At 51.6% G+C, this 14,136-nt stretch overlaps 1 protein-coding gene across 4 annotated transcripts in view; it reads right to left on the bottom strand.

Moving 5' to 3' along the window:
* Window positions 1-14,136, bottom strand: part of SIPA1L3 (signal induced proliferation associated 1 like 3) — a 234,423-nt gene that overhangs the window by 64,896 nt on the left and 155,391 nt on the right. For all 4 annotated transcript variants that reach the window (XM_059152840.1, XM_059152843.1, XM_059152844.1 and 1 more), the window contains 2 exons: window positions 7,291-7,867; window positions 641-915 (listed from right to left, as the gene is read on the bottom strand). In XM_059152840.1, the coding sequence (XP_059008823.1) occupies window positions 641-915; window positions 7,291-7,867 (852 nt within the window). The remainder of the gene's footprint in view (window positions 1-640; window positions 916-7,290; window positions 7,868-14,136) is intronic.

The following is a 14,136-nucleotide window of genomic DNA, read 5'->3' as shown; positions in this document are numbered from 1 at the left end:
TTCCCAGCCACCCTGGTCTCCGTGCTGCATGGACGGATGAGCCACACACACTCACACATCCGAGACTCTATGCAGACTTTGCTGGGGAGCCCCTAGCCCAACAAGACCATGTGGCTGCCTTTGTCCGGGAGCCTTGCCTGATCCATGAGCAGCTCTCCCAACACGCTGCAGGCCCTTTATACAGCCTGCTTTAATCTTAAACCTCATTACTGCTTGGTCCTGCATTGTATCTATGTAATTACCGCCTGTCTTGGCCTCTAGAACACAAACTCCAAGGGAGCAGATACTTGCTCCCTTTGGTCCCTGTGGTCTCCCCAGCACTTTGAAGGGCACTCGTACCTTGTGCTGAAGCAGTGAACCAAGCGCAGTGTGTCCTCGGGGCAAGCTACTTTGAATGCTGTGCGCATCACCTAGAAAATGGGACTGATGAGGGTGTCCACCTCATGGGGCTGTTGTGGACATGGAATGGGGACAGTGGCGTTTGAAGAGCTTCAACCGTATGTGGCATCCGGCAGGTGTTTGCCAGATGCTGACTCTCCCCATCACCAGTTTTCCTGCTGAGAAAGGGCCTCGGGGGCCTGCACTCCAGAAGCTGCCATCCCACCACCTGGCTCTCACCTTGCAAGGCAGATGTCCTTACCTCCGGGGTGTGCCGTCGTCGAAAGGGGGGATGATGACCACTTTGACAGTGACAGAGGTACGCAGGAGGTCGATCATCTGATCATGGGTCAGTGTGACCACGGCCACCTTGCAGATCTCCACCAGTCGGCTGCCTTGCCGGAGGCCGGCCTGCCAGGCAAACCCATAGTCCTCCACCTCGGCCACCGTCCCGTCGTACTTCACATGGAAGCCTAGCTGCCCGAGCCCGTTCCGCCGCAGGGTCATGTCCACTGTCTCCCAGCCGTTGGTCATGACCTGTAGGCAACAGGCAGGATCTAGCCTCCGAAGCTGTTGGGGCCAGCTCTGGACGACCCCTGCACAGAGGTTCCCCCTTGAGGGCCAAAGACCCTGACCTCCCAGGTGATGCCAGGATATAGGAGCACAAACACCCACTCAGTCCCAGCCTGGGCTCTTGACTTCCAAAGACACGTGGATAGGCAACCATGTGGCTTCTTAGCTGGTGGAGACCATGGCAGTCATGAGCCCTGTTCTCCAAATGCCCCTAGCCTTTGGTGGGCTAGCTACAGTGGGATTATACTTCTTGGCCCCCTTGTGGGGCGTGGGCTCTGGGACTTGTTTTGGTCAATGAGTTGTGAGTGGAACCGCCATGTCATCCAGGCTGGGGCATTTCACTGCCGGCATGAGACCCTCTGTGAGCCTTTCCCCTCTGCCATGATTATTGGGATTGTTCCAAAGAGTGGCTGTCTGTGTTCAGTTGGGGGCCCAGAATGAGAACAATGTGGAGCAGAGACCCCCACCAAACTTAAGCTGGACATGGAGTGTGAGCAACAGACAAATCTTTGTTGTTTTAAGCTGCTAGTATTTCATCCTGACCCACTGACTCTGACCAAAGTAGGCGGGGCAAGCAGCGGACCAGAGATTCTGGGATCTTCTCTGGATGGGGGCTCGCGCCTCACTCTTTACTTCATGGTGCCATTTTTAAAAGAAAAACCCCTTCCCCAGGCTCCTCCTCAGACCGTCCTCTAACCTGGAGCTGACCAGACCATACCAGGCCTCGCCTCTGATTCACTCCCTGCTTCCTCTGTGTGTGACTGTCGCCACGACCACGTATAACTATAGGTAAGAGGACCCGTCAAGGAGAACCCTGGTCCCTCAGCGTGTCCTTAGGAATCCCCTTCTCTTCTTGGGAGAAAAGGATTAACTTAACAAGCCACAGCTATGGCTCCTGAACAAGTCACATCAAGATCGGTATACACTCCCTGGAAACTGCATTAAGGAAAGAGAATGTGTAACAGTTCCAGTTACCGGTGGGAAGCCATTCTGTGGTTAGAAATGCTGTTGATGACGGACCCATTGCAGCGGGGGCTTTCACCCTCTCTGACCACTATGCCCCGAGAGGACATTTTAGGTCCCAAACCACTCTACACACTCATGCCTCCATTTATGCACACGTATTCCTTGCAACCCAAATCAGCCACATTGCTGAGAGTGGGCGGCCGGAAATGAGAATGTGGATGGGGAAGCACTCACCTGTGGCTATAACTTCGTCTGATTTAGAAGGCGACAGTCTGCACAGTGTGGGGCACATGTGAGGGACCCAGCACTGCACCCCAGAAGAGTACTTATCCTTCCTCCCTGGGATGGGCTGGGAGACTGTATCCTTTCCTAGCCTGTCCTCCACAATTCTGGATTGAGATCCAGCAAATGATTTCCCAGCCCAACTTGTTCATGGGACACTGAAGAGTTACTGTGACTGTTCGATGGATGGTAATGACAAAACAGTTGTTTTCTGAATAGTCCATATGTTTGAGAGAAATACTGACATATGTACAGATGAAACGATAGGATGTCCTAGGTTTGTTTCAAAATCATCAGGGGAAAGGAAAACAGGGAAGGAAGAAACGAGAGTGGCCATGGGCTGGCTGACAGCCGAGGGGACTGGTGACGGCCTGGGGGTTTGCTAGGTTGAGTCCTCCTTTATGGCTGTTTGACGTTGTCCAGAATTAGAAAGTTTAAACTGGTTGGAAAGGAAAGTCTAGTGTTTAGTGCACTGAATGGGAAACTTGTGACTGGCTCTGTCCTAGCCCACTCTGCTTTGGGAGTCCCCATTCTCCGCCATGCAGTGGTAACCCTTGTGGCCAAAGAATCTGGCTGCGGGTGACAGAGAAATGTCCCGTGTGTCTGCGCCGGTGAGGCCACACCATCCCTGGGGCGGGGATGGGGAGGGCCCAACCTCCCTGGAGGCCGCTGCGGGCCTGACAGCTGCCATCCAGCCTCCCTTCTTCCCTTCCTGCTTTTGGTGACAAGACCTCCCACAGCACAACAGACTTGGATGGGCACGTGGCCACCCAGAGGAGGCCTGCATTTCTGTTTCTGTCACAGCTGGCTTTGGATACATGACTTGGTTGGGGCCAGGAGGACAGACGTGAAGGCGCTTCTACTTCGTTTTCTTCCAAATAAAACTGCCTGCCCTCCACTCACGCCTTCCTCCTTCCTGCCCACAGGGACGTCCCTTTAGAGTGGTACCAAGCAATACGGAAGGAAAAGGAGGTGCCACAAGACGAAGGGGACGGAGCTGTCCCTGCCACCGTGACCAGCCTGAGCATTAATTGAAAGAAATAAACTTCACCTTGTCTCAGCTCCCGGATCTCTCAGTCTTTCTCTCAGCAGCCCAGTCTGTAACCCCCAACTATAGCTGCTCTGGACCATTTTGAATAGGGAAGGGAGAGCTGGTCAGGAGTCTCTGTGGTCCTGCAACTTCCATCCCTTTTGCTTTTCTAATGAACCTAAGGAACCCCCAACTGAAGAACAGAAGCACTCCTGATGTTTCCAAGATTCCAGAAAGGCCCCCTGGCACAGGGAGCCAAACACAGGAGACCAAACACGTATAGGTTCATAGGACCCTGTGCCATGCCATGCGGCCATACTGCCCCAGTTCCCCTTTAAAGTTAATTTTCCTGGCGGGACGCCTGGGTGGCTCAGTTGGTTGAGCAGCTGCCTTCGGCTCAGGTCATGATCCCAGGGTTCTGGGATTGAGTCCCGCATCGGGCTCCTTGATCGGCAGGGAGCCTGCTTCTCCCTCTGCCTCTGCCTGCCTCTCTGTCTGCCTGTGCTCACTCGCTCTCTCTCCCTCTGTCTGTCTCTGACAAATAAATAAATAAAATCTTTAAAAAAAAAAAAAAAAAAAAGTTAATTTTCCTGGGGACTGATCTCTGTGTGCCAGGCTCTGACTAAGCCCTTCATAGGCCTAATTTCTCCAAACTCTCACTGGTGAGGCAGGTACAACTGATTTGCTTATCTTACAGATGTAAAACCTGTGCAGACTTGACTTTTTTAACTTTTGCAATTAGCCTCCATGCTGCATTCCCCGCTGCCCCTTTGCTCCTTTCCCCCTCACTCTGCACCAGGATGATTCCAACTTCTTACTTTTGTCTCAGTTTAAAAGTTGTTTCCTCAGGGACCTCCCTGAGGCTCACAAGCTGGGGAACTTGGTGGGTAGGATAAATGAGAAGCAATTCTCACTGATGAAGCCCATCTCCCTGATGGGCCTGTGGTCAAATAGTATACATGTGCCCCCGCTGCAAGGGAGCACCTGTGGGCCTGCTTCAGCTGCCTACTGCCCTGTGCCAACATGCAGTGTTGCCAGAGGCTCCGGAGAGCTACCCACATGTGAAATCTTCTCAAGGTCAAGCTTTGGTAATTAACCGAATAGGTCTCAGGGCTGCATTTGACCTGTGGCTTTGAGACCTCTCCCCAAGACGGGTTCCCTTGGCATGCTCAATACTCCCTCTTTAACCTCTTGGCACTTGCAATTCCTTGTTCAATTTCTGCCTCAGAGGGGAGCCCCAGGAGGGCAGCCAGGGCCTAGCATAGTCCCTGCTGTCCCAGCACCGCCTGGCTCAGAGAGATGCACATAATACTTGCTGACTCAATGAATGAAGGATGTCTGAATCCTAGCTCTGTCGGGGAGGGTGTGGACTCCTTCCCCTGGAGGACTTGGCAAAGCAGACTTGCTGTCATGACTCGTGTATGATGGGCTTGTCCCTTCATAGAAGATGGCTTACATCATCGCTTCCTGGCCACCTGGATGCTCAGTGGGCTCTGGGGCACGGAGACTGTGAGGGGGGCTGGGACAACGGGCTGTAAGCCGCTGCACTGCCAAAAGGGCCGGGGGTGGGCGTGGGATGGAGTAGCAGAGAGAGGATGTGGGTAAAACATGTCACCTGGCATGGTGCCCGGCATGGTCACTGCTCAAGAAACTCAAGCTGCTGTCAGGATTTTGGGAGGAAGAATACTCTTCATCAGGGATGAGAAGGGGATCTCCTTCACCAGGCTTTGGGGAGGAAAAAGTGCAGAGCTGTGCAAGGCGCTGCACAGGGTGTGACAGCCCTCCGTGGACGTTCACTTCTGCTGTTACTACGGGGCAGCATGCAGCCAGCGTTCAGTACAAGTTCCCTGGGTGCATGCTGTATTCCAACCTCAGTGCTGAGGACACAGCGGCAAACAACAAATACATAAATACGCTTCATATGGTGTAAGTGCTATGGAGAAGATTAAAGCAGGGTAAGTGGGTGGAATACGCCAAGCTGGGGGGTTGCAATTTTATATAATGAGGCCTCCTTGACAAGGTGACATGCGACTAAAGGAGAGGAGGAAGTGAGCCACAGGGGGGATCAGGAAAAGTGCTCCAGCGTGAGGGCATGGGCAGTGCAAAGGCCCTGAGGCTGGATGCCTGCCTAGTACATGCAGGAAGCAGCAAAGGTCTATGTTCCCAGAGCAGAGAGACCGACAGGCAGCCAGGTCACAGAGTCTGAGGCCACCAAAAGCACTCTGCGTTCCATCTAGAGGGGGCAGAGGGTTTGGGCAGAACAGTGATAGGATCGGATCCCTTGGACTGCCTTACTGAGGACAGACCATGGGAAAGCAAGGTTGGAGGCAAGGGAGACCAGCGAGGAGGTGACTGAGGAGGCCAGGAGAGGCTAGGGGAGGCTGTGGAAGGGGAAGAGGAGCTGGAGTCTGTCAACCGGAGGTGGTACTATCAGACGGGATGTGGGAGTGAGAGGAGAACAGTGGGGCAGATGCCAAGGCTTCTAACCTTGACAAATGAAGTGATGGACTTGCCCTTTCTGGAGACAGGAAAACTCTGGGGGCAGTGGAAGAAAAGCAGGAACCTGCTCTCTGACATGTTGTTTCAGGGGCTCGGAGACACCCGGGTGGGGACACCAAGCAAGCAGTTAGCTACCAGTCTTGAGTTCCGGTACAAATGTGCTTCAGAGTCAGGAAAACCTGGATTCAGACCCCAGTCTGCCACCTGCTGGCTGCATGACCTTCTGCGAGAGTCTATACCCGTCAGAGCCTCAATCTCATCCTGTCAAGTGGGGTCAAGAACAGTACCTACGTTCTGTGGGGCGGATGACTCAGCTCGCACAAGCATGCTGCTTATCGGCACACAGTCAGGGTTCAATTAAACTCCTTCAACTGACCAAGTGATCAGTATTTATTGAACACTTACTATGTGCCAACCCTGATTTATGCAGAGAGCACAAGCAAGCGAACAAAACAGATGGAGGCCCTGGTTCTTGGATCTCACAACTGAGGTTGCTGTCTAACACTGAGCGTGAACTTTGGGGTCAGGGAAGCTTACAGCAGGGCTCCATCAGTCCAGCTTGAACTTAATGAGAGAATGCAAAAGCCCAAAAGGGTGAATGCACTGGCATGTGGAGGTCACAGCCCACTGAGTCAGGCAAGCTTCTCTGGGTAACATAACTCATCCAATCCTTAAAATTTTCACATGATATAGGGTAATTTTTGTTCTCATTTTTCAGACAGGGACATCTGAAAAATGTCAGTATGGCAGTTAAGAACTTGGCTCAAGGTCATAACAGCTGGCCAGTGGCAGTGCCAGCACCTGAAGCCAGGACTTGTGATGCCAGAACCTGTGTCTACGTTAGGCTCCCTTCTCTATTTCATATGCATGATGTGTCCTTCTGTGAAATCCACTGGGAGCCCATTGTCAATGATAGCATTCTTTCCCACACGGCTCACATGTGGCCCCAGTGCTTCTCAGCAATGCTTCAGGCCACCACCTATGAAGCTGTCACCTGAAACCAATCTGCCACTCTTGGTTTGGCCAATAATCTGAGCCTGAGCTGTCTATTAGGAGCTCAGGGTAAGACTTTACCCAGATGGTGAATCTTTGTCTTTTAATAGAGGAAGTTAAGCCATTCACATTTATTGTGGTTACGGATGTGGAATTACTCCTGCTATGTAACTGTTTCTTTTACCATGCTTTTTTATACCCCCCATACCCCGTTTATGCCCCAAACCTTTAATGGCCTGGAAGCTTTTCATTGTTTGACTTCTTCTAGAAGTACCCTTACATTTTTAACATAATCGTTCACTTGTATTTTCTATCAAGATCCACAGTGAATAAACCTATCTTTTGTCTTCCTGAGGCAAAGGCATAAAGAGCCCTGGATCCCTGGCCTGAATTGTCCCCAGAAAGAACCCAGGCTGCAGGGCCCAAGAGACCCCCCAGTGTGTAAGTGGCAATTCTGACTTCCTTGGGGCCAATTAGCATCCTGGCCTGAATCACGGGGCTGGGGGCACCAGGGCTTCCCCAAGGCCAAACCATGGAAGAGCTGCACCATTGTGGAACTCTCCCCTTACCTTCAGTCTCTGGACGATTTCCCTTATGTCCTCCACAGAGCCGTCTGTGGCCTGCAGGAAGATGTGGTCCCCTCGCCCATAGAAGATTTTGAGTGTCGAGGAGTCTGGGGTCCAGCCAATGACATCCCCACAGTAGCAGTTGAACACTACCTCCTTGGTGCGCAGGTCCAAGAGCACCACAAACTCATTAGATATCCCCAAGATACAGTCGATTTCTACGCCCTGGGCATAGTCCTGAGCTGCCACCCTCCAGGCGATGGCCCCTGCACTGTGCTGCTCAGCACCTGCCCGCGCCTTTGTCTTCTCCTTCTTCTTGGAGGTCAGCGAGATGAGGTTGAACTTGCCAGTGGAGTCAATGGGTGTGTTAGAGACACAGTTTTCTGCCAGGTCCTTGAGGTACTCCTGGCGGGTCCTGGTGGCCATGGTGTGGAATTTGTCCGATTTGTGCGCAGCATTCTCAGCATTAATCACCTTGGCCAGCAAGAAGTCTCTGAAGACGTCAGACTTGCGGAATGTGGTTCCACTGGGGATTGGGGGACCAAAAGGAGGAGCATCTTTGGATCGGGTCACAGCCATACTGAGGAGGGAGAAATACGTGGTAGAAAAAAAAAGCACTTGAGGTTCTCTTTAGTAGGAAAAAAACATGCAATCAGAAATAGGAATTTGCTTTTTAAGAATGGAAATTGACATCTATCTAGTAAGTTGCTGGCCAATTAGACTGGAAACAAGACAGCCTTAGGGCACATACGTGCATGTTTACTTCGGACAGATGTCAGAACGTCCATTAATGTACCAAGAATAATTCTCCTAGCATTGTTCCACTTCAGTTACTCTCATATTACATATAAACTATGTGATAGATTATAGTTTGGCAAAAATTCACCCCTCCCTCTCCATCTTTGATGGAGGGTACATGCCCACCCTACTGATCTTGGGGCTGGTCTCATGTAGCTTGATTTGGCCAATGGCTTCCAAGCAAAGCATGAATTGCAGTGGGTGGAGAGGAAGGCGGGCTTGTCTCCTGTGCTCCTGCCATCTCTGTGAGACACGCCCCCAGGGGCCTAGAAGGATGAAGGATACCCGCAGCAGACCTGGAGCCAAGGCCAGCTAGACCTCAGCCAACCTGTGGATGTGTTGGCCAGAGAGAAAGTGCTAGTGTCTGTGAGCCACTGAATTTTGGGGTGGTTTGTTAAGCATTACTGTGGGAACGCCTGACTAATATGGGACATTTATGTGATTTTTTTTTTTTTTTTTTTTTTTTTTTTTTAAGATTTGAGAGAAAGAGAGAGAGAGCACAAGCAGGGGAAGGGGCAGATAGAGAAGCAGACTCCCTGCTGAGCAGGGAACCCAATGTGGGGCTCTATCCCAGGACCCTGGAATCTTGACCTAGGCCGAAGGCAGATGCTTAACCAATTGAGCCACCCGGGGGCCGTATGATTTGCTTCTTTCACACACCTGTGTAACATTACTTAACATGTAAATCATCTCTACACAGCTTGTCTTGAAAATTCACTGCAATGAGAAGTTTGAAGAGAACCTTCTTACTTCAGTTTTGGCTGAGGTGCTACTGTGACAGAAACGAATAGCCACTAAGTGAGAAAGTAAAAAGGAAACGATCTAAAATGTGTTCTGCCAAACCAGTGAGCCCCCTCACTCCCCACGCAAACCACAGAGAGAAAGCCCATGGGGAGGAACATCTCTGGAGAAAGCTGGCAGTGAGCCCCATGATGCCTGCATCCACCCTCGCCAGCAGCAGGCACCTCTCGAGGTGACTGACAGTTGGGAGGAGCCTGGGGTCATTGGCTCCCTGCCCAGGAGGGTGGGCCAGGAGCCCCTGCACAGCCCAGGGAACTTGCGGTCAGCTGTTTTCACAGTACGGCGACATTTCCCTGCCAGTGCTCCAGTCCTGGACAGGTCAGAAATCAGCAGTTGGCAGCAGGGGACAGTGTAACGTGGAGGAACAGAACAGAGGTACCTCTGTTGGCACCCCAACCACTGAGGCCTCCCCTGGGAAGTGGCCCTGAGCTGGGAGGTGGGAGAAGATTGGCTGAGAAGTCAAATCTAGAGATTGGATGACTATCTCCGACATGTCCTTCCAAGGGCCTGATTAAGTGGAGACTCAGTGGCCTGTGGGGCAGTGAATTTCTTAAGGTAGCCAGAGAGACCACAGCCCCTCTCAGTCACCACCCGGGGGCAGGGGAACATGACTCTCCAGAGAGAGGTGTAAAGGGGCAGCGGAGACTCCTGGAGCTATGCTGTTTCCGTGAAGATTAAAACCAGTAGGAGTCCCTGTAAATGCGTGAGCAGTCAGCTTGCTAGGACTTTCTTAAAGAGCTTTGTAGTCTCCTCCACAAAGATGTCACCTTGTGAGCATGGTGTTAGGAGAGATTTCCTAATGCTTCTCCCCCAGCTGTAAAATAATTTTTAAATAATGAGATTCCTGACTGAAACATATGCCATGAAACCGGAACACGGTTTAAGGCTTGTTCAGGTTCCGACTCCCAGCCCCTCACCCGCCCCCCACGTGACATGGGGGCCGGTGTAACATTCCTGCCTCTATGAGACAAGCATTTCTGGGATGCCCTCTCTTCAGCACTGGGGGTAGAGTAGTCCCTGACCCCCAGAACTTTTAATCTGGGAGCAGATGTGTACCATACACACACACTTACAAAAACAAATAAAGTGAATAGGGTACAGACAAAACAAAAGGACCCAGTGTAGATGGGGAATCCAGGAGGGCCTCTCTGAGGAAGTGATAATTATGTATGCTGGGATCTGAGGCTGAGCAGGAGCCAGAGGAAGGGCTGAGGAGAGGGTCCTGCAAGCAGGGGTCGCAGCAGGTGCAAGGCCTGACTGGGAAAGACAAGACTGGGGTGGTCTGAGCCCCAAAAGTGAGGAGCGGGATGGCAGCCAGGCCTCACAGGGCCTTGATGGAATGTTAGCACTTTCATCTTTTTTTTTCCGTAACATATATTATGAAATATATATTAATTTTGAGTGAATATGTATTGTATAATATACTATATATATTATTACACCTTTAAAATATCTACGTATATTTTAAAGATTTTATTTGACACAGAACGACACGGTGAAAGAGGGAACACAAGCAGGGGAAGTGAGAGAGGCGAAGCAGGCTTCCCATCAAGCAGGGAGCCCGATGTGGGGCTTGACCCCAGGACCCTGGGATCATGACCTCAGACAAAGGCAGGTGCTTCACAACTGAAGCATCCAGGCGCCCCAGTTGCTTTTCATCTTGATCGTGAGAGCTCGCCATGCTTTGACCATCTGGACTTGCTATTCACTCCCTGCACCCCCAGATCTGGTCTCTGCCATTCTCAGTGCCCTGGAAGGTGGGTTTCTGCAGGTTGTCACCTTCACCTGGCTTCCCATACCCTGCAGCTTCCAGTGAATTCTTCCAACAAGAAGCAGCAGAAATGACAGGTGACAGGAGAGAAAAGCTGGCAGACAGCTTTTTCTTTGGAGCCTTTTTGCTGGGCTGCTGGCAGTGGCTGCTGTCCTTGATCCTTCAACTCAGAGCCACAGCTCCTGTCTGGGGGCCCCTCTCCCTGGAGCCACACTTCTCCCACTCTCTGTGCCCTCACCTTGCCAAAAGGGGTGGGTAATGTGTCCCTGCTGCTGCTGGCCCTGGGATGCCTCACGCTCCTATACTGGTTCCCTTGACCTAGGCCCCCCTTCGAGCAGCCTGTTTGTTCATCCTCAGTTAAAACACAAGCGAGGCATCTGTCCCTTCAGGGTCCATGACAGGCACAAGTGCTCGCAACGAGTGCCGACCAGACTGACGATCTGGGAAGATCACTGTGGCTGTCCCATGAAGAAAGGACTGGAAGGGACCAGAGCACGGGCAGGAGACCGTTGAGCGAGCTCCTGCACATCCCAGGCTGGTCAGGCCAGATCCCTTGATCATCACCTCCACTGTTCATGGTACAGCGACCCTCCCTCAGTTCAGGAGTGCCACGTCAGCAGGTGCCACCTGGAGCTTAGCTAAGGCCCAGCACCAGCACAGGTGTTCACTACTGATTAAAACAACTTAGGGGCGCCTGGGTGGCTCAGTCAGTTAAGCATCTGCCTTTGGCTCAGGTCATGATCTTAGGGTCGTGGGACTGAGCCCCACATCTGGTTCTCTGCTCAGCAGGAAACCTGCTTCTCTTTCTCCCTCTATGGCTCCCCCTACTTTTGCGCTTTCTCAAATAAATAAAATCTTAATGAAAAACTCCAAACCCAGCAACTTAAACTTGAACAGGCCAAGGAGGAACAGATTTCTACCAATGCACAGGAGATTTTCTGTAGGTCTGACAGAAAAAGGCATTTCCCAGGAGTAAGGTTCTTCGAAGGCCACACAAACCAGGTGCGTTTTCTTCTGTGCAAAACTGTGTGGGTGAGGCCTCGCCTACAGCCTGGGGGAGGGATAGGATGCCTCAGCAAATCTTTCTAATTCAAGGTGCGTCCACATTGTACTTTACAGATATGAACAGCTTTGCAACTTCTCCAGTCAGCACCTGGCTGCTTGGCCAGACAGACTCTGGTGCTTCCCACAGTCCTGATTCACTATTTTTTTTTTTTAAAGATTTTATTTATTTATTCGACAGAGATCACAAGTAGGCAGAGAGGCATGCAGAGAGAGAGGAGGGAAGCAGGCTCCCCGCTGAGCAGAGAGCCCGATGTGGGACTCGATCCCAGGACCTGGAGATCATGACCTGAACCAAAGGCAGCGGCTTAACCCACTGAGCCACCCAGGCACCCCCTGATTCACTATTTGAAGAATCGTGAAATTACAAGCTGCTGAAGGTTTCTGGACAAGCAGAACAATTGGTCCCTTACATCCCAGCAGGTGGGACTGGGTTTTCACAGTTCCCAGGCTGCAGGACACCAGTGTGGCACCCTCTGAAATGGCACATTTGGGAGTTGGAAAGGATGGCACCTCACTACACAACCAGGTCACTGGAGCCCAGGAAGTAGTTCCAGAATACTCACAGTTATTCCTTCAACAATCATTTCCTCAGAGTCTGTCAATGACCGCTGGGCCAGGAATCTGCCTGGCCAGCAAAAATCTCTTTAGGGCCCACTAGATGGCAGGCCCCATGCCATGACGGAGACACGGAGGGGGACGTGACAGGGGTTACCTTTAATAGAGGCCGGGGCCATGCCAAGGAGTCGTGTTTTTTTTGTTTGTTTGTTTTTAAAGATTTTATTTATTTGACAAAGATCACAAGTAGGCAGAGAGGCAGGCAGGGAGACAGTGGGGTAAGCAGGCTCCCTGCTGAGCAGATAGCCCGATGCAGGACTCCAACCCAGGACCCTGAGATCACGCACGACCTGAGCTAAAGGCAGAGGTTTAACTCACTGAGCCACCCAGGTGCCCCCAAGGAGTCGTTTTTACAGAATGATGGGTGCTGGGATGGAAATGTGTTTGGGGACATGGTGGGTTTCAGGGGGGAGGGGACAAGGGTGTGGTCTGTCTGGGGTCCAGCTGCCCGCGGAGAAGGAGGGAAGAAGAAGTGGGGGCAGCTTTGGTTGTGTCTTTAACATTTTCTTTCTTTAAAAATAAAGAGAACTGAAGCAAATATGGCAAAATGTTAACATCTGTTAAATCTGGTGGTGGGCACAAGGGTGTCTGTTATATTATTTTCTGTGCTTTTCAGAACGTTTTAAAATATTGCATAATATAAATACTTTAAACTGTAAAAAACAGGAAGCGTTTAGGGGCGCCTGGGTGGTGCAATCTTGATTTCGGCTCAGGTCACGATCTCAGGGTCATGAGATCAAGCCTGGCAATGGACTCTGCACTTAGCAGGGAGCCTGTTTCACTCTTCCTCTGCCCTTCCCCCTGCTCGTGTGGGTGTTTGCTTGGTCATGGTCTCTCTCAAATAAATTAGTCTTAAAAAAACAAAAAAATCCCTCAAAACCAAAAAACCAGGGTCTGTGGATCAGAAAAAAGCCAGTGTCCTGGAGGCCATGGAAAGGCTGACCTGGAGAGGTGGGGGATCGGCCGTGGGTTGCTGTGACAGCCCAGGCCGGAGCTGGGAAGAGGGCGAACCACCCCCACTCCCGCAGTTCAAGCCCAGCCCCAGCCCCTAATCTGGGGAGAAGGCAGCCTTCTCCTCCGGGTGTGTGTGCGCCGGTCAACGAGTCCACCTTCCCTCATCAGGACTACTACCTTCCAGCTCCTGAGGCACATGGGAGGGCAAACGGGTGAGTCTGGGCTCACCCAGCCCGGAGGCGGGGGCACTGGTGGCTGCTGCTCCCTGTCCCAGGAACAAGCAGCCGCACATGCCGCCCCATGGTGGAACCCCCTCCCTCCTCTCCTTCACCTCACTGACAGAGGAAAAAGGCAGATTCTGGCGATTCTGCCAGGACCACCAGGGCACCTGTGCACATACCCTTGGACCCAGCAACCAACCCCATTTTTACGAATTTTCCCAGCTGTGTACTTGGACGCATGTGCAATGACAGCATATGTAAGATTATCACTGCAGGATGGAGTGGAACCGTGGGTGATGGGAAACAAGCCCAATGTCCAGAGCTGGGGGAAGAGTCTTGTGCACCCACACGAGAGCAGGTTACATGGTCATGAGGAGTAAAAAAACACTTTAGGTACTGGTCTGCAGAGATCTCGAGAGTCGGTGAGCGTGTGTGACACGCTCCGTGTATATTAACACAGGGAAAAGCAATACTTAGAAGTAAATAGTTGCCCGCATATATACGAGACATCCAGTTGCACAAAGAACTGTTAACAGGGTGACTGGGTGGGGGGAGCGGGGCAGGGTGGGAGGAGACTGTGACTTTTTTTTTTTTAAACTTTTTTATTTTACTTTTTGTATCTTC

This window comes from Mustela lutreola, chromosome 16, assembly GCF_030435805.1.
Source record: "Mustela lutreola isolate mMusLut2 chromosome 16, mMusLut2.pri, whole genome shotgun sequence".
Classification (NCBI taxonomy): Eukaryota; Metazoa; Chordata; class Mammalia; order Carnivora; family Mustelidae; genus Mustela; species Mustela lutreola.
This window is presented reverse-complemented; position numbering and strand designations above follow the sequence as displayed.